The 21,170-nt window shown below is 37.9% G+C and overlaps 1 protein-coding gene across 2 annotated transcripts; it reads right to left on the minus strand.

Moving 5' to 3' along the window:
- Positions 1–843: 843 nt before the first annotated feature.
- Positions 844–14,884, minus strand: prkab1a (protein kinase, AMP-activated, beta 1 non-catalytic subunit, a). 2 transcript variants are annotated; one of them, XM_085359675.1, is made up of 8 exons: positions 14,786–14,884; positions 13,270–13,452; positions 12,974–13,143; positions 12,653–12,746; positions 11,959–12,073; positions 11,584–11,717; positions 11,320–11,388; positions 844–5,349 (listed from the first exon to the last, which is right to left on the minus strand). In XM_085359675.1, exons 2-8 carry the CDS (start codon positions 13,417–13,419, stop codon positions 5,272–5,274), a joined length of 810 nt encoding a protein of 269 aa, XP_085215801.1. In that variant the 5' UTR covers positions 13,420–13,452; positions 14,786–14,884; the 3' UTR covers positions 844–5,271. The 2 variants fall into 2 exon arrangements, with proteins under 2 accessions (XP_085215801.1, XP_085215800.1); XM_085359674.1 differs by having other exon boundaries at positions 13,270–13,473.
- Between the last annotated feature and the right edge of the window lie 6,286 nt (positions 14,885–21,170).

Below are 21,170 nucleotides of genomic sequence, written 5' to 3' on the forward strand. Positions count from 1 at the left end.
CACTTTGTTATTGTAGCGGGTCAGGGCTGTTTGGGGTTTTGTTTTGACAGCTATGTTCTGTTGTTCCAGGCGGCAGCGTTATGTTGCCATGGTTACAGGTGATGCTTTCTCTCTGCAACTGTGTGTTTCTGGATGGAGAGAGCGCCTTTTTTGGTTGTTACGCTAGAGCTGCGCCGAGCAGTTGTGTTAGCGTTGTGTGTTCATCTGTTAAATGATAATAAACGGCTGTGCTCGATGGCTAACACTGCAGGAAGCAAGACTAGACGTTACCTCTGTCTCCTCCTTGTCTGAGCTCGCCACAATATTTTTAAGGTCATCTACTATAAAAACCCAGACCAGGAAAACCTCCTTCATGTTTTTCTGTGTTTTACCCTCAGTTACTTCGACACAAAGGAATCTGCTGTGATGCTTACACCTTTGATAAAGCCTCGCAAGTGTCAGCTTTCTTTTAATAGATACAAAAATATAGATATGTACTGATAAGTGATCAGAATTATAATATTTCTGACTGTCTGAGTCAAAAATTTCCCCGATTCAAGTCGAATCGATCGAATCATGGATCGAATCGATTCGGGACCTTGTGAATCTGAATCGAAAAGATTCTAGAAATCAGTGACGATACCCAGCCCTAGTTATTACCCATATAGTATGAAAGATAATGTCACAGCTAGCCAATGTAAAATACTTATTTATTAGACACTTTTTAAAAATAATTACATAACAATTATAAAGTAAAAAATAAAAAACAAAAAAAATAAAACATGACATACAGTAGATAACAAATGATGTACAGACCACTGAGTTTCAATGCAAAGTGCATTAACAGAACAATCTGTAGTGGAGAAAGCAGGAAACAGCATGTTTCAGAATTCATAACAGCAGTATTTATTTTTTGAAGAGGGGCCATATAGGATTTTTAGGATATATTTAAAGGGTAGATGTTGATGAATATAATATTTCATGTTAAAACTTTAAAAATGTACCATATGGTTGGAACACAGGTTTTTGCCAATATTTTACACAGGTATAAAACAGCTTTCAGTATCATTCTCCATGCAGGTGTATGACTTTAAGGTGTCCTCTGAAAATGACAAATAAAATACTTTCCCAATTCTGCAGGGGCCCTAATATGACTGGAATGCAATATGCACTTTATAAATAATGACTGTGTAATGACTGCACAAAGGTCAGTCAGTTACTGAAGGTTCAGCTCTAATGATCAAAATGGCTGCAGTCATGTTATAAATTAAAACATGACGCAATATATAAATTTTAAAAACATATTCTTTAATAAATACCTTTCTTAGAATGAAAAAAAGTGCTTAAAAGGTTTGCAAATTGCAATGATTAAAATGACTACGTGAAATGGATTTATATGTCTAGCATGGTAACATCCCACAATCACCTTTATGTCAGTCCTGACAGCAAAATTAACATGAACAAATGTGACTTCGTCAAAATCAAAATAATCAGAGTCATATTTTTATGGTGATATCATGCACAGACACAAAAATTATAAAATAAAATGATGTTGGTTCAATTCACACAGCTTTAAAAAAAAAAATTCAGTCCTTGACGCCCTATCAAATCAACACAACACACAGAGCAGAAAAGCTCACACATTATAACCACAAATTTCAGGAGCAGTTGTTTAAAATCAACAAAATAATGGATCTGAAACATTATTTGAAGGAAACTGGTGCTCACAATGATCTATGCCACATCAGCTAAACCAGTAGGGAGCAACTACCTGGTGTCACTCTTGATAAAGTACATCAGTAAAAGAAGGAAGGATGTGTGTGATGGCACCTATATAAATCTACACAGATGCATACATTAGTTTATTTGGAGTACATGCCCTAAATTAAAGGCTTATTCGCTCTCTTTTTTTTTTAACTCTTGTCTAACTTTTGACTGGAATGGTCATAACCACAGCTAAGACTAGTTTTCACAACAAAACAATGTAGGGAAAAAAAAGATATATTGGTGAATAGTTGACAAAACTTATTTAATGTGCTCAGTATGATCATCGCTAAATAAATAAACAACAACATAACACAAAAACAGTTAAGCTACCACAGTGCATTTTGTCTTTCTTTGACCTCAACATTTACATTCTTGATTGTGCCGCTGTGGTTTTCTCAGCCACGAGAAAGACAAAAGCAGCGCGTACTTATCTGAGGTCTTTCAATGAGGTTTTCTCAGCATTAGTAATCATTTTGAGTCCTTACATTTTTGTCTGTTTTAATTACAAACGTGTTCATGTTCTACCACATTCTGCTAAGAAAAGATAAAGTTGAGCACTGCAAAGGGCAGTCACTGGAACAAATAGAGGCAGATTAAGTGGGAATGGAGTGACATTACCATACTAAAGAGATGCACTGTAACTGGTAATACAAATTGTGTGCATAATCTCAGAGTTGCTAACCTCTTATAATGTTTAGGTTAATCTATAACTGTCATGCAGGTTACAAGAATTTACTGAGCCAGTATTTTCAGTCACAATATAGACATGGGTGCCATCACTTTGGGCATCACTCAATGCCACTGTATATGCACTTGCCTTAATCATTCCCTTACAACCTTTGAAAAACCAAAATGTACCAAATAAAAAAGGGGGAAATTACATTACACATTAGATCTTGACGAATTAAGTATTCAAGTAAAACAATCTTTACTGACATACATTGTGTAGTTTTTTCAGAACAAAACAACCTAACAACAATCAGTAAAAACCAAACTCATTAACCCTCTGGGGGCTGGATTCAAAAATCACAGCAAAGATCATAGTTACAATCATTCAAGTGTTCCCTTAATTGTCTTAGCACTATCCGATTGTTCAGTCTGACGTCACTAGCCGTGTCTGGGTCTAAACTCCGCTGCAGGTCCATATATCAAACGATCACTATGGCATTACTGAGAGTTGAAAAACTGTCTAAAGTCTTTCATCTTTAATAAAATGATCGGCGTTCTGCTCTACCAGGTGTAACAATTGAGTTTAACATCCAGGCATCCATGAAAACGGAATTTATGACATTTAGCGGAGTTAGAAGTTAGCAGGGAGTTAGCTCGCTAGCTTCTATCTAAATACAATATAGCATGTCCTGACTGCGGGGTTTTGGAAACAAATTAAAACGTACAGCTCTGCTATCACTTCCAGCATAAATGAAGACAGAAAACTAAACAGCAGTGACGTTTGTAGGGTTACTGAAGTTGGGCTAGCTGGTATATAATGATGTGCTACGTGACAGCTAGCGACACAGCTATGTTAGCATAATATAAACAAGCTATCTTTTTTCCCACTCGATAAAAGTTAACGTGAGTGTTGTCGGTGGTCAGGAACAAATGTAATCGCATGGCAGGATGCTGTAAAAGGACCAAACTTCAGCCAGGAGAACAACTGAGATAATCCATCCATAATACGAGGTTAGTCATTCATATACTGCTGCATGGGCTGGGCTGTAGTTACATCCTAAGGTTTTAAAAACTGAGCTTAAATAAATGATTAGTGGTAATAAAAGCCGAGGGAGGTCAACAGTGATCACTGACTGTTTTAGGAGCTTTTTGAGATCAAATAGAAGAAAATACGTAACATTAAACATGTTAACAACACAAAAGCCATATTAAACGCAGACTACTTTAGACCCGGAAGTAGGATTCGTCGCGTCATCACTGAACAACCGGATATAGTATATATAAATTAGTAGTCATTTTGGTACTTAACAATATTTAATAAACTAATAAATACAACATTAAGAAATTAATGAAAAATAATTTACCACATTTCCTTCATTTTAGCAAAGTGTGAGAGAAGCTGTGCTTTTCTCTTTGCTGCTTTACTGTGAAATTGTTTTTAATTAATTAGAGCACAACTTTTCATTTTATTAAAATGCACTAAAAGCTTTGCAGCATGTGACGTTAACAAACAAAATGCCAAAAGACAAGCTGGCACAGACAGCACCGTCAACTGCACTTTTCTGTCATCAGCTGACTTTGCCAAATCAAAACTAATACACAGAGCACTGCAAACAAACAAACCAAGCAAACCTACTGGTGTAGGAATCATGAAATGCCTCCACTTACCCTTTACTGTTGGCTCCCTGCATGCTTTGTTAGTTCTTGCTATTAAAATGAAGCTATAGTGGGTGTTGGTGGCCAAAGATTGTATATTAAAAGGGCGATCGTGGCTCAAGAGTTGGGAGCTCGCCTTGTAATCGGAAGGTTGCCGGTTCGAGCCCCGGCTCGGACAGTCTCAGTCATTGTGTCCTTGGACAAGACACTTCACCCGTTGCCTACTGGTGGTGGTCAGAGGGCCAGAGAAATCAGATTTTATGGAAGTAAAATAACCCTACTTTTCTACTGACTTATGACCACCGTAAACACTTTACTAATGAGTTTATGCTTTCAGTCATCTTATGTAATACTAAATTATGTTCACTTTGGAAACTGCAGTCGCATTCAGGGTAAAACTAGGGAAAAAGCAGGTTACTGTAAGAGCACTGTTGTGTATGTAATGACTAAGTGTCACAACCACCACTCGTTTGCCAGTTTAAAAAAAAAAAAAGAAAAGAAAGAAATAATACTTGAAGTACCCAACATCAGGCTTCAAAACAGGTGCCCAAAAACCACGATGTTCTATATAATTGTGTGAATGTGTGAATGACTGAATGTAGTGTAAAGCGCTTTGGGGTCCTTAAGGACTAGAAAAGCGCTATACAAATGCAGGCAGGCCATTTTACTATAGTCTATGTTACGTATTAAATATTCCTATAGTAAACAGAGTAACACAGAACTGAAGTGAACACAGTGACCCCATTTACCCACCAATCCAATCCAGCTATTAGTTAGTTGCGCTGATATATGACACAAAAATCAGATGTGATGTACTGCATGGGAAAAGCAGCATCATCACTTAAACTGCCTTTTACAGCAGGCTTCCTTTAAAATAACTCTTTTCTGTCTGTTTTTCAGTAAGTGGCTGTCTAACTGAATCATTTGTTATTTGTTTGTATGGCTTTTAGTGTATTACTGTAAAGCAATTACTATAACCCTCAGTCCAAATTTTTTTCTGGGAATCAAGTCAACATTTTACAAACTTAATTTGTTCCCTCGTGCTTATTCAAGGCTGCTTCTTTTGGTCAGAATGGATCTAACTGGTGAAACCTGGAAGGAATATACACTAGATTTTTTTTTTTGAAAAAAGTGTGGCTAGCATTTTGTACACTCGGTGTACAGTTAACAACAGCTCCAAATATAGAAAAGAATGCTTCATCAGATGGGCTTATAAAGCAAGGTGGTGACATATTTCTTCTTATAGCGATGTGTTGCACTGAGTACCATCACTCCGTCCTGTGACAGAAAGACACAACACACAGGAAAAGTCAATTTAAAACCTCACGCAATGCATGCTTTCAACTAGGATGGAAACAGTAGCATCAGTCTTACCATGTACAGTTCCACCATGCTATAAGCCAGTATGGTTAAACTGTAATTGGTAGGGCTATGGCTTTTTTAAGACACACATGAAACCAGAATTGCAGCATCATGGTTGCAGGCCTCCTCCTACCAGTCAAGTAGCAGTTCACACCCAAGTCTGTTCAGACTCGCATATAAATGTAGATAAAGAAAAAAAAATGAAAGAAGAAAATACTGGCAACCGCCAGCCTCCTGGTAGACACATCTATGGTATTGATTTCAAAATCCTACGTCACCTTGTTCTGAAGTTTCTCGTATTAACAGTGTTGGGTTTATCTTGGCACAAACCCCGCTGGAACGCGAGACCAACAACTGCACGACAAACAAGGCAAGAAGGTACTGTCCGTGTTTGTGGCTTGCAAGGGAAGCCAGCCAAAGTTGAGGAAAAGATTCCTTCACCTGAACTCAACCAACTTCAACTGATTCCTTCGCTAGAGCCCTTTTTATTGTCAGCAAGCAATCATTCATGAATATGCAATTACAAATACACGTGACATTCTTAAGCTGGCATATCTGAACAACTAGTGATGGGATTTCCGGCTCTTTTTAGAGAACCAGCTCTTTCCGTTCGGCTCACTGAAAAGAGCCGGCTCTTTTGGCTCCGAACTGGCTCTTCAGGTTGATTTGTTGCTTTAATTAATTTATTATTAACAATAATATAAAATTATGCACAAAAGGAATTACTAATTACCTGCATGAATAAACTTTCTGAATCCTTTATCATCTGCAACTGAAAATAGGATGATTACTATACCTTTCTAATGTGAGGTTGTTGTCCCTGGCTCTTTCTCTGTCTTTTACATTTTACATTGTACATTTGTTCCATATTTAGAAAGTAATTCTGTAAACACTTTCTTGCTTTTAAAAACATAATTTCCTTTTTATTTTCAAATTCTTAACATGGATAATGATGGTAACATTTCTTGGTTTACTTCAACAAGCTTCTTGGAAAAAAAATCATATAAATCAGGCCAATGTTGGAGGTACAATTGAAAATGTCACTGAAAAAACATTAACGTTAGAGAGGTGTAATGAACTAAAAACATGAGCATATAAAAACATTGTGCCAAAATAGAAAAGAATGTTACATAAAGTCAATAACTTGCTCAAATGGCTTTTTTCTTTCCAGTTGTTAGAAGTTTACCTTTGGTAATAATAACTTTTGAAGCAATTTCTTTCCTCTGTGAAACAAAGACGTGCATCACATTTTTCACAGAGGGTGGTAGTTGCATTCACCTTGCAATTTTTGCACCGACCTCGCTTTTCACATTTTACAGGCCAATGTGCAACCTCATCAGTCTGGACATCCTCTGGAACTCCAACACGAACTCTCTTGGGTGGTGGAGGTGGTGATGAGATGTTCTGTGATGGGCGCCCCCTGTGTGATTTCCAAAGGATCAGGCTTGTGGCAACTTCTGCCTGGAAGCTTCTTTGTTTCAGTGGCTTTTGGACACCAAGTAGCTTGCAGTCACGACGGTAAATCAACCATGCGTTGACAACACCGAGCATGATGGTTTGCCAGAACAGGTAGAGATACCACCTCCGTGACTTCATGTGGTACTTGTACCTTGCAATGCAGGCGTCAAGCAGGTCAATACCTAGAATGTGTTGTACTCCTTCACAATGTGTGGCCTTTTGACCTCAACAAATGCCTTGCCCGATTTGCTCCAGCGACGGATTGTATCTTGAGGCTCAGTTGCACAATAGGATGAGATGAGGGTAACAGATTTGTTGTCATACCACTTCACAATAACCATGCTCTCCTCCTTATTCACCCTGGCATCAACAGATCCCCTGCCTCTCTGGGCAAGACTTTTTTTCATCTTCAAGCTGACAACCTGCTAAGCGATTTCCACGAAGTGTTCCTACAAAGTAGATCTGTCGCTGAAGAAGTGTGAGCACAAGTGGGGCTGAGGAGAAGAAGTTATCAGCAAAAACTTTGTAGTTTTGCTCAGCTGGCAGAGTTTCACACAACTTCACCACAACATCTCCTCCAATCCCAAGTAAAGTCTTCTTCCCAGTACCACCTTGATAAACAACAAAATCATGGAGCATACCAGAGGATGAGCACCGGGCCCAGATTTTCAATCCCCAGGGGTGGGGCTTTCCCTTCACATACTGCCTTATTGGGCTGTGTGTCCCCTTGAAGGGTACCATTTGCTCATCAACAGAGTTGTACTCCTCTGGGACGATATCCAGGCATTGTTTGCGAAACATTTCAAGCCATGGACGGATCTTCCAGCACTTGTCTTCTGCATCTCTGTGTAATAAATCTGTATTGTCAGTGAAATGTAGAGATCCCAACAGGGTTTGAAATCGGTTGCGGGACATGTTATCTGCTACCATAGGACACCTGGTGTCATTTTCCCAGTATGCTCGATTTCCAGGCATTTGGCATAGACCCATCCTCAGATAGAGACCAATGAGTATTTCTAGTTCTTTAACAGTGGTATTTCCATTTCTCAGATGGTTGGAGTTTTGTACACTGTATAAATTTGTTTGTTCCATTAACAACAGCAGCATATCATCTGTGATGAAGTTTTTGAAGTACTCTAGTGGAGTGTGGATCTCATCTGGAGGTTTGGCACAGGGTCCCTTGAATGTGGTCTCAGGGGTTTCGAACATTTCTTTCTCCAGGAGAATTTTTGTCCTTTGATAGCTGCCTTGGGCTGCCCAGTGTCCATATGGCTTGAATGTGGCTCTGTCTCTAAATCACTTGAATCACAACTGTCTGAATCACTGGATTCACTTGATTCATCACTCTCCACGTCTTTGTGGGGGATGTAATTAGGGTCTTCAGAATCTTCATCTGAGCTACTTTCACATCCCTCATACTCACTGTCCTCTGCAGTGATAAACTCCAGCGCATCTTGAACACTATATTTTTTCTTTTTATCCATTCTACAAAAGAGTGAAAATGATAAAAAAATGGGGGGGTAACTGAAAAACGCCTCGACAAAGCTAAAGTAAAGTTCCATCACAAATTTAGGTAATTTAAAAAATTAGTTATGCTTGAATTTAGTTAAATATGACTGAGAATTAACAACAAAGAATAAATTTACTTAAAATAACTGAATGAGCTAAACTGACTAAGCAAATGATCAGTTTTTGTCTTTTTGTGACAAATATGTCACATCAGTTTTTTTAAGAAAATTTGGAGTTTAATGCCCGATGTGACATATTTGTCACAGCGATGTTTAACAAACTGATTCTAGATCAAATTGGTTCAGAAATATTACCAAACTAGGTTACAAGGGACCTATGACATCTTATCTAAAGTTTAGAATTGCTGAATGAGTAAAAGCTTACCTTTGCAAAAAGAAAAGAAAGTTTTTAAAATTAGCACAGCGGTCTCATTAGCTAACCAGGTGGACCAAGACTTTGAAAATGGTGTCTTGAACACCCAGAGTGCCTCACTTGTCACATGACTGAATTAGTTTGTGCCTTAGACGTCACTTAGGGACTTTATTAGTTAAAAGTCAAAGTTAAACCATTATAAATAGTTTTTCTTTAAGTGTAAAGGGGCAGTGACACCAGTGTCACTGTGGGTCCTTAAGGGTTAAAATCAATCCTTTGATTTTTCTGAAAATCAACAGAGCCCCTTATAATCCCGTGTGCCTTATGTATGAATTCTGGTTGTGTTTACTGACCTTGAAACGATTTTATGTGGTACACGGCGCTCAAAAATCTGTCAAATGTTTCAGTACGACTTTGCTAAGCTACGAACCCGCACCGCTTGATGGATTGTCGGAGCATTACGGCTATCGTAGGCAGGAGCCTCACGGAGTGATACGTACTGCGCTTCAACATAATATTACCGTATTATGTGTATAACCTCTTTTTAAGTTTTGTGGATATCATACATGGTTATGCTGAGGATATGTCGGCCAATTTCCACTGGAAATGCCTTTTGGTTAAACTCTTAGCAGGGAATTTACACTGTTACATTTTTATATAACTTTAATGCACATAAAAAACAGCTGCTTGTTTAAGTGAAAATACATTGATGGGGTTCTTTGCACTAATAAAGTTGTGGAGTTGTAAAGTATTTTGTCTAGTGTCAATTATATCGTCAGTTATATCGTTATCGCAAATTTTCAAATGTATATCGTGATAAATATTTTCGGTCATATCACCCTGCTCTACTAATAAGGATATGATTTTTATCAGCACACAGATGATTATATATTTCTAAGCATAAATGATTATATGTTTCTAAGCAGAAATGACAATATAGAAAATATCACCCTTACAAACAGGACTTTCAGAAAACATGACCTCTGACCTTTAAGTTGAGGTCATGTTTTCTGAAAGTCCTGTTCAGAAAACTTTTAGTAAATACACTTTTGGCATCAATTTGAAGGTGATGCGTCACATGAATGAAAGGGAGTCCTTCATCAAATCACCTCTTCAATAAGCTCTGACATAAAGTGACATTATTTTGAAGCATTAGATTAATAATATACATTATAAATAAAATATATCAATTAAATTGTATTACTATTGAAATGTGTCAGATATATATAGTAAATATATATATTTTTTTATATATTTAAAAGAAATGTATAAAAATAAAAGCTTGCTTTTTTTCCTTTTTTCTTTCCACAGGCCAGTAACACTGAGTCACTGACCTGGGATTGTTAGGCTGCAGACTGAATTATCCTAAACATTAACTATTAACATTAATTACTAACATCTACACTATCAGAGTGTCTGTTTGTGCAGCAGGAAACGTGACCTCAAACCTCAGTTCTGAGAATGGTGATATGCTCACTTTTCTTCATTGCAGCCACCACATGCTCCTTTAAAGGTTACGGACACACACGATAACTCATTCACTAGCACATTTAAACACACAGACACACATGGAGGTGCACAAAACACACACATAAACACACTACCTCATCCAGGAGAAGCAATACTGTCAGAACTTTTTTTTTTGCCTCCTAACGTAACAAAGACTTCCAAGAAGACCAAGTAAAGGCTATTTTATATTATGCCTGATTTTTGTTTGACATTGCTGTACTATTTATTGTTGCATTTGATTTCAACATCTCATGAATACAATGAAAGGGTTTATTTGTTAGTTAAGTTTTAAGCTATTAAAAGCACTGCAATTTCTAGAATTGAACTGTCTGAACAGTTTGTTTTAAAGAACCTATTAAAGGACAGAAGTATTTTTTAAATCAGATTACTCAACCAAACATAAGACATAATGAAATAATGTGATGCATATTCAAGATTGTAACTTTGCAGCATTACTAATATATCAACAGTCATTAAGAAGATGAGAAATTACAATTAGTAAAGTTTCAACAGAGCCACTTAGATTGTCCCCAAAATGCAAGTTTTTCTCACAGGTCACACTAGTGAACATAAAGTCATTAAAAAATGTGTTTAAGCTAAATACAGCAACATTTTATCTGCTTCATGTACAACTACTTAACTACATTACAAGAGAAACCAAATGGAAAAAAGTGAATATCTGACCACCCACTACCTGAAATGGAAAATACACATAGTTGTTTTCCACTCCTTTTTTTTGTTGACATGCAGACATTTGCTGTGGCTATCTTGAAATGCAAGTAAAGTTTGTTTTTCCTGTCAGAGAGTTGAAAGAAGGAGAATTATCTGTCCTTCATCTGTTCTTCTGTCCCATTTATCAGCCTTTTTGGCAATGCATAGATTCAATCTGCTGTGCCAACAACGTGCAAGCTTGCTAAAAGCAAAAGCATCAGCAGCGCACACTTTCTGTTAAAATGCTTACAAAGCCGATCAAGTTTTCTCACACGCTACCGAAAAACATCAAACACAAAAATCTTAAAAGTCACCCTGAAACCTTACCTTAATGGAAAGTGCATAGAGGTGGTTGAGCATGACATGGTTGGGTTCTGGGAGCAGTGCAGGGTCACACTGAAACAATGACAAACAAAACAACAACATTTAAAATAAATGATCTGTATTATTTATTCTTGTGGATGCATTTTTTTTTTTTTCACAATTTTGTTGTACGTGTACAATGACAATAAAGGGCTATTCTATTTTTATGAAATGCAGGCAGGGGAAAGTGGGAATAAGCCAAATTCATCTCAGATTACAGCTACTTACAGAAATCCCAGTGTCTTTGTTAAGGATGACCTGTAGAAGGTGAGGTGGAAGAATGGGTGGAGATTTTAACTTCTCTTCCTGTTTAGGGACATAAGCATCCTGATGATATGGCCCAGGAGGAGAGCTAGAAAGGTCTGAGGGGGGGGAAAAAGGGGGGGAAACAGTATGACAAGAACATTAAATTATTTTCAAACCTATAGATTTTAACAGCAATGTTGAAATCCATTAAAAAAGGCAGGAACAAAAAAAGTTGGTCTTTAAAATGAATGAAGATTCTTTTTGAACACTTTTATACCCCTGCTTTCCAGACATGTAGTCTGGATCAGTAAATGTTTAAAAAAAAAGCACAGATAAACAGTGGCTGTCAGCACTCACCTGACATGTCAGAGCATTTCTGCGAATCCACCATTAGCGCATCAAAAACCTCAAAGTCAGTCTTCTTTACCTGAATGATATTGTTGACTGTGCCTAGCTGACTGGTTACAACAGGCTGTTAGGAAACAGGAGACAATAAAACTCACAAATAAAGCTCAAAAGTATAGACCAAAAAGACATACTTTATATAATAGCAGGCCAGTGTTTGCTTTAACAAGCATCATGATGTGAAGCAAACCACTTAAGCCTCTTAAACTAATGTCCACTCATGACTACTCTACCTCTAGTCATGGCCCTCCACTGCACCATTTGTCCTGATTACCATATGTGTGTGCTAATATTTTATACACTTGTTACTATATTTCTGAAGAGAGAAAAAAAGATGTTTATTGTTAAAGCATGACATCAGATAAGGTGACTCAGATACATGCCTGCAGTCAGTCATGAAGTCAGCTCATCATAACCTACACTAGTGGCCTTAATACACTCACAAGTTATTACTCATAATGTAATGATAATATTAATGCATTAGTGAATATATGCTTTTGTCTACCCAGACTTTACAGGAATGGCAGAGCTGCAGTGCCTTTAAAAACTGAAACTGCTGCAGATTTTGTGTTGAGGTCTAGGTAAGTAAAGTAAAATATGCTTGTTTGACAACAGGTCATAAATGACTGTGAGAGTAACGGCTTACCTCAGCTGGGTCGTGGGTCCACTGACCATCCACGTAAAATTTGTACTGATGCTCCCCCTCAGGTAGATCGACAATTGCCACAAAGGTGTTCTGACTTTGATAGATCACAAACAAAAGAAAAGAAAACATTTGGCACACAGGTAAGTTAAACCAGCGATTAACAAAGAAGAAGAACTCACATTCTTGGCTTGTTCTAGTAAACCTTTCTCATATGCAAATAGGAATAAAAGAAATCTGTTAAAACTCGAGTTTAAATCTCAAAAGATAAACAGCCAGAAATTCAACCTGAAAAACATGTTCAGATTTATAACATGCTCTCACCTTCTAATAAGGGGAATTTTGTTGGTCCAGTTGTTGAAGGATCCAGAGAGGTAGACCTCCTTTCCATCTCCTTTCCAGCGAAAGACTGTCGGCCGTTCCAGAGTTGGTGCTTTGTCATCTGATTCTAAGTCTTGCTGCCAAGCAAGGAACTCCTCTTTCTCTAAGGGTGCCTTAAATGCACATCATACACAAGAATATTATTTATCAACAAGGATTAGAGTTTGAAGAGATCTACAGGGCCAAGAAGGCTATAAATTCTACCTGATATGCACCTCTAAGAGAGCAGCCCAATTTACCTTTATGTCCTCTCCATGAAAAATATCAGCATCCTCTGGGCTATCCATGAGGATTTTTGGCCTCTCGCCCTCTTTGATACCTCGGCTGTCCCTCCGCTGCGCCTTCTCTCCGTGGCCCATTGCAGCCCTCTCACTGCTTGTATTCCCCATGGCTTTGTCTTCTTGCAGGCTGTTACAAGGTCACTGCAAGTAGAGTTGATTCAGCTGTGTAAAGAAAGCCGTAAAGTCAGAAGAGACTACATAACACCTTACAGATTTATTTATAACTGCTAAAGGCTTACTGGTTAAAATGTTGCTTTTTAGGCCTGCAACTCTCAAAAGAGACATTTTAGGTACCAATGCTATTTATAGTGACTTCTGCAGTAGAACAAGCTGAATCATGTGGGCAGACTACAACTTTTCCATTTCTAAGTGTATCATACTGAACAACTATGAGTTCCTTTATTGACTCCAAAACAATCCCTGGGACGTTAATACCAGATATCTTGTATATGTTTCAGTGTCAACTGTCTTGTTATGTTAGTTTAAATGTGATCCAAATAAAACACGTCTTTCAGCATGATACCTATTTCCTCTAAAGGATGGGTGTATTTGTTTGAGTATACCATTCTCTCTGGAATACATTTACATTACTGCAGGTCATTTATAGGCCTATAAATATAACGCTGTTCCTTACACTTTTAGCTTACACTCAGTTATCTGCAATATAAAAATACAATTACAGAACAAAAACAATTTTCTAGCCAACACTCTGACCACACTTTGTCGTTCTTTTACTTATAGAACAATATCACGGAATCTGCACTGCCTGCTCTGTCAGTACACACAAGTAAAGGTAAGACAACCTTTTTAAAAGAACAGCAGAAACCATAGTTACAGTAATGGATTACTTATTATTGACCTCATAATGTTATACAATGAAATAAAACTCTACCTGAAACACTCCCACAAGTGACACTGGAGGTTTTAAAGTCAAATGATGTTTTACTGTTATGATATCTGCCAGTTTATTTTACTTTAGAAAAAGTATGAAACTGTATTTGGAAATACCACTGAATGGGAGTGTTACTGGAATATTCTAGTACCCTGCAACATGAAAACATTCCCATTTCAGTTTCCTTAGAATAACTTGGCTATTTTTGGTTATATGATGATATTTATGGAAGACGATGTCAAACAGGTGTGTACATGTATGCGCAGCGTGTTTAGATCTTATCAGCACTGTGTTTACATACTAGCATCAAAGGTTGTGACATGCCTGCGGTTATGTTAGCTCATCTTAACGTCTAAGCTCCATTCCAACTTCCTGTGGCCTCATACTCTAAATTATACCAAATAAACACGAGGCTGTTGTAAGACACATGAAATAGAAGCTATGAAATACAGCGTTACTAAAGCTAACATTGGGTAACCTACTAGCATATGTAGCCCAAACATGCTATCTGCTTCGACTTAAAAGGTGACACCAACTAATAAATACAAACACCGACAAGAAACGTAGGGTTATTTTGTTTACCTGAGAAACGTTTGCCGTCGTAGATATCGATGTCGACCTGTCAACTACCTTCCATCCCGCACGAAAACAAAAACATTTGATCCTTCTAGCAGAATCCGGCCCCTGTTGCGCATGCGCACTTTATCCAAATGCAAAATATTAATGCACCCTGACCTCGTGAAAAGCAAAATATTATCCGTCACTACTACCGTCGTTTATTGTCTCATAAACTACTCTTATCCATAATAAATCTTTTGGTTTAATGTTCGACTATTATAACCTTTTACAATTTAATTCTCTATAATGACAGACGTAATGTCACGTACTCAACACTAGATGGAAGAGTGGGTCAAGTAGCCTGCAATGTGGGTCAGTACAATGGATATAGAGTTGTGTTTAATGAGCCAATAGAAGCATGAGACTTTTTTTCTTTAATACAGTTTAATGAAAATGTGCAACATTTGCTATATTTAAAATGCATATAGCAATCCTTCAAATCCATAGAAAAACACTTCTTTCAGCTTTGATGATCCGCAGACTACCTGCCTCCAACTTGACCTATCCCTGGCATCCTTTGATATGACAACCCTCTGCATAGTCACCTTCACTACATCCATGAATCTTCTCTGTGGTCTTCCTCTTTTCCTCTGGCTTGGCAGCTACATATTTAACATCATTTGCCTATTATATTCTCATATCCCTCCTGTGCACATATCCAAACACAGACTAAGCCTGAACTGTACTCATTTCTAATCCTTTCCATTCTGGTCACTCCAAATGGAAATCTTATCATCTTCAACTCTGCCAAGTCCAGCTTTGCCTCCTGTCTTTTTGTCAGTGTCATAATCTCCAATCCATACATAAACATAAATATAGATGCAGATACTGATAGAATATGTTAATAGGTCTAAATATGATATGCTTATACATTGTGTTTCATACCACCAGTTAGGCTAATGATGTCTTGCAGCCAGTGACAGTGCTTTGGGAAAATTTAGACTGCTGGTATAACAAAAACACAGCAGCTTTATCCTATCCCTGATATCTATTATGAATGTGTTCCTTGGTATAATTGCCTTTAACACATTTCACAAATGTAATATGAGGAATCAGATCCAGCTGTGAGAATGCCTAATACGGTCACCTAAATAATTGTTTGAATTCAAAGCCATGCTTCTGTGATGATTAAAGTATCAATGCCCTGTAGAGATAAAGAGATAGAGACGAAGCAGCAAATCACCAGTCCTTGTAAGGCAGCCCGATCTAACTGTTGGACAGTGTGAAAACTCATTAGGTTGCTGTGGTGGCAAGCACCCTGAGCAGTACTGTGGTGTCTGTGTGCCTGGTAATAAAAGAAAAAGCAGGGAAAGAGAAGGTGCAATTAATAAGATCAAAAAGTATTCAGATTTAGCTTTAGTAAAGTGCATTTATTATAAGTCATACAGTAACAGCACACTGTGTTGCTACTTGTAACACAGCAAATAGATTGTCATTATTTTTATTAACTACACATTTTTATGTTCTGTTACTTCGGCAATACAAGTGGAACATTTAACAGCAAATGCAATACTTTTTGCTATTAGTGTTCGCTCCCTGTCTGTTGTTATTGCACCTCATGGGGTACATTTCTGTTACAGTATCTCCTGTTAGCAGTCACACAAAACTGCAGCAAAAGCTTAAAAAAAATCATTTGATGTTTGTTTGTCCCCTCACCAACATTCCCTGACTTTATCAACTCATTTTTCTCAAAGTTTGACAGAGATTTAAAAGAGTTAACGATGTCTACCCCCAATGGCACAACAGTATCCTCGAGACACAGGAGGCAGAGAAAGCTGTGCAGCCTTTTGGCACATAATGAGCAGCTAAGGCTCTGTTTTTTTTTAATGTCCAGTAGAGATGTTTGAGCTGAGGGGAGGTGGGATTTCGCTGGACCGTTTTAAAAGAGAAGAATTTACATTTTCACAAGGCCCTCTTATCTGCGCATGTTACAGCAGGCACAGCCCCAAATTACATCCATGGCCAGCCACACTTGACTGCATCACACAGATGTCGATCCACATGGGGTGTTCAATTACAGAGATTTAATTTTTCCCTTCACAGCTTATGCCTTGTTATAGCCAGCTTTTGTTGTTTTTTCTTCAACTTTATTTTTTAGAGATGCCAAAACAAAAAAAAGCATGAGCCAAAATTTTAAATGCATATTTTTGTGCAGTGGACAAATGCAACACTTTCACTGAGTACATTGAATCAAATTAGCTCAAGAGAAAAAAAAAAGAAAAGAAAAATTAAAAAAGAGCAATGGCTGTACTTCCTGGAACCAGACGACTGTAATTGGCTCATGTCAGTTGCAGAGACCGAGTTGGCTCCAAGGAAAAAGTTGGCTGTGCTGGTGGAAGTAGGATGTGAATTATTTGCTTACACGCGGAGGATGATCTAAAAATGGCATTGGAGAAATAGAGTTGGATGGCAAGTATCCCCACTGAGGTCTTGTCTTGTTTTTTAGTGAGACTGGAGTGGCTTGTGTCTGTATTCCCATGTATGCAGATGACCTTCAAATCAAACTCTACGATAAGGCATTGCCACTGACACTCATTATCACCAGAAAAATTTAACCTAATAGTTGCCAATCTGGAACTCACTGCCTATTTAGAAATCCTGCATTGGCACTCAAACCAGTCTGTGAACTCCATGAAGAAACTGTGCGCTGACATTTTACTGCAGCTCTCCTCTGGCTCTGCCTCCCCAGAGCTATGACCGCACTGCCACACTTGTTTACCATTACTCATCCCTGCTGAGTGAAGCCATCACACAACAGCAGCCGTCCGCATCACAGCACCTCTGCCAGCAGCTGGCCCTGTTACACTCCTTGTAGGACACGCCAGATAACCTTTGTACAGAGCTCCTCTGGATCACACATGGGGAGAGATGACTCAAAAGAAAAAAAAAAACCCAAAAACGGTTGTTTCTTTGATACTCTTACAGGCTCACATCTGTGCATAACACATTTGGCACACTTGTAGACTAGTAAGCAAAGACTACTTTTATTAAAGCGCTAACATTCAAACATGATGGCATAGAATCATCTCACTATCATTAACTGAAAGGTAAAGCTCTGTTCCAACAACATTATTTGTTTTCTGTTGAAGATGTACTTTAAAAAAAAAGATCATAAATACAGTATAGAGGTTACTGGGGACACTGAAATCAAACAAAAGTCAACTGTGCAGTTGCTGGAGACAGTTAGGAACAAATTAATGCACCATCAAAATGTATTTATTTATTTATGGAAGCAAAATTTGGAAGTGACGATAGTTCCCATGCTTATGACAACAGAGCTCTTCACATGTAATTCACTGACTTTTTTCATAATGCACTTAGGAAAAGGCCATGGTTTATCTACTGTAGACAGAATTGGATTACTGGTTATTTTTATTGATTGAAACTATAACAAAAATGGAAAATACAAAAAAAAAACCAAAAAAAAACCACACCAAAAAACAGTCATCTCCCTATAAAACAGAACAGTTTGGATTTCTAAGATGTAATAGCTTAGTTTGCATGTTTTACATTCTTGGATTAATTGATTGGTAAATTGGCCATGCATCCTGTCATCATTTGTTTTGGTCTAAGAAAAGTTTAACTTGACTGACAATGGGTGAAAAGCAAGATAGTCCCTGAACAGGCAGCAGGGCAGACCACTACAATGCACTTTTATTTATTTATACTTCTTCTGCTTCTACTCAATATGACACTGATTAAAGGAGAAATAGATATTTTTATACCACTCACTGCTTCGAGTTGCTGTTTCATGCTTAAGGCTCCGAAAAATTAAGATTGTTGAAAAGTTGTTTGAAAAGAGCTTAGTGAAGTCAGAATTTCTGCTTTGCTTTCAGCTCTTTTCAAACAACTTTTCAACAATCTTAATTTTTCGGAGCCTTTGTTTCAGCAGAAAAAAAAAGTACTCAGTCATAAGCTGAATATCCCAAATGATGCAAAGTCCACACAAGGGGGCTTCAAACAGTCTTTCTCATTAGCACATTAATTTATGAGGCTATTTAGGCGGGATAACCTTGAATTAATTCAGAGCTCAAGTTTCACATTTGACTCAGCATTTAATGCAGCAATTAGCCTGGTCAAGAAGATCATCATTGAATCTGTTATGAAACAATTACATAACATCCTCATCTAAATGATTTCACTCCCACGCTCGCTCGCTCTCCGTTTTGCCTTTTCTCTCTTTCTACTGCTTGTGTGTTTGTCACCTACAGTTAGTTTGAACAGTCTGACCTTCAGTCTGACCTTCAGTTTAACATCTGGTAGATGTAACTGCTGAACTCTGTTCTATTACTAACAGATAAAAGTAAAAAGCCTGAGAGCAACTGGGGAGCTATAGGGTCCGACAACTATTTCACTGTATATTTTCCCTTCTCTATTTTTACCACCTTTACTTTCTGAGGCAAATTATACTCTTTTCAATCAATATATGGAAAGTCGCTTAGCACAAAGATGGTATAACCTCTTGTAGGTATGAGAGAGTGTTGTTTTAATTTTAATTGTGTGTAGGTGAAAGTTCCAGTGGTCATACACTTAAAAGCAACACTTAGTTTCAAACTGCTCCATGAAGGGCCACTTCTGAATGTTCTACCTTCTTGACCTCCATGCTGTATATTGAGATTTTATGGTTGAGGTTTTCAGGGAAAGCCTCTTTATACTCCATGAAATGTGTAATCTTCGCAGTCATAGCTTTGTTGATGTTGCAGCAATTCTATCCCGTCATGCTGTCTGCTTCAGCTGCTTGGAAAAAGAGTGCATGAGGCAATCAAACAGAGTCTGATAAGTGAATTTTAAACAAGTGTAAATTCAGTGCTACTCTATTGCTATGTTACGCTTGTCAAGCTTTTCATTCTACCATTGCACAACAATGGCCATTCAATTTCACACAGAAGCAAACAAAAGCAGTCTCATTTCTCACCAACAGCAATGGATGCTGTCAGATGCAAACGTGTCTGAAGCATGCAAATTGTTGGGGGGTTTTTTCAGCAAATGCAACTAGTTAGCATAAGTTACACTGGCCCTAAGAGTTGATCAAATATTGTGTCATTATAGGTCTGGTTTCAGATAAATCCCAGATGTCACATCGCACATTACATTATACTAAAAGAATGAGAAAGCTACCAGTTCCAAATCAAACATTAATACAACATTGGTAAAGTAGTAGTGGTAGTAGTTTTTCCCCTTTTTAGATAATCCTTGGATGATTTGGAAGCTTATGAACAATACAGAATTTTGAGTTTGATTTGCATGTAGTGTGTTTAACTGTGCCAGTAAAGGGCTATTTCAAAATGAGAAATAGGCTTGTCATGGAGTTTATACTCATTTCCTGATGCCGTTTCAAGCTGCACTTTCAAAACAGTTCTGTAGTAGTGAAGTGATCTCCTCACTCCAGAGCTGAAGAGTTAACAGCTGAACCGATTTTACAGATTAGAGTTCTATATTATGGAGTCACTGCCAGTGAAATGTGATCCAACAGACAGAGGGCAACGCCTTGTATGCTTCTTTAATGTTTGTAAATTTGGACCAGATTTTTATTTTTTGCCTCTGGTCAGAAAGTTCACATTTTTGTAGTGGTTAGCCAAAACAGTTTGTACATCTGTGTGGTTGAGGTCTGTGTTCCTTCCGGGTAAGGATTGGATTGAGATCTGGTAACTGGAGGCCATTTGAGTACAATAAACTCAGTCATCTTCAAGAAACCAAGTCTGAGATGAATAGACTTGGCTTGTTATCCTGCTAGAAATGGCCATCAGAAGAAGGGTAGACTGTTATAAAGGGCCAGGCAGGCAGGCAGTATTCTTTAAACCAGGGGTAGGCAACTCCAGGTCTCGAGTGGCGGTGTCCTGCAGGTTTTAGATGCGTCCTTGATCCAACACGGCTGATTTAAATGGCTAAATTACCTCCAACATGTCTTGAAGTTCTCCAGAGGCCTGTTAATGAACTAATCATTTGATTCAGGTGTGTTGACAAAGGGTGATATCTAAAACCGGCACTTGAGGCCTGGAGTTGCCTACCCCTGCTTTAAACAATACTCAGTTGGTATTAAGGGGCACAATTTGTGCTTAAAGAATACCCCACCCCATTACACTACCAGATGCATCCTGAACAATTGATAAAAGGCAGAACAAATCCCTGGTTTTATGTTTTTATGCCAAAAATTCTACCATCCAAATGTGGCAGCAGAAATCAAGACTCAAAAGTGCCATCTTTTCCAATTTTCTATTGTCCAATTTAAGCAAAACTGCAAATTGTAGCCAGTTTCCAGTTGTTAGCTGACAGGAGTGGCACCAGTGTGGTCTTCTGTCGCTGTAGCCAGTCTGTGTCAAGGTTTGATATGTTGTGCATTCATTGATGC

This window comes from Diplotaxodon limnothrissa, linkage group LG7, assembly GCF_057381915.1.
Source record: "Diplotaxodon limnothrissa isolate DT_005_m linkage group LG7, D_limnothrissa_male_GT1.1, whole genome shotgun sequence".
NCBI lineage: Eukaryota > Metazoa > Chordata > Actinopteri > Cichliformes > Cichlidae > Diplotaxodon > Diplotaxodon limnothrissa.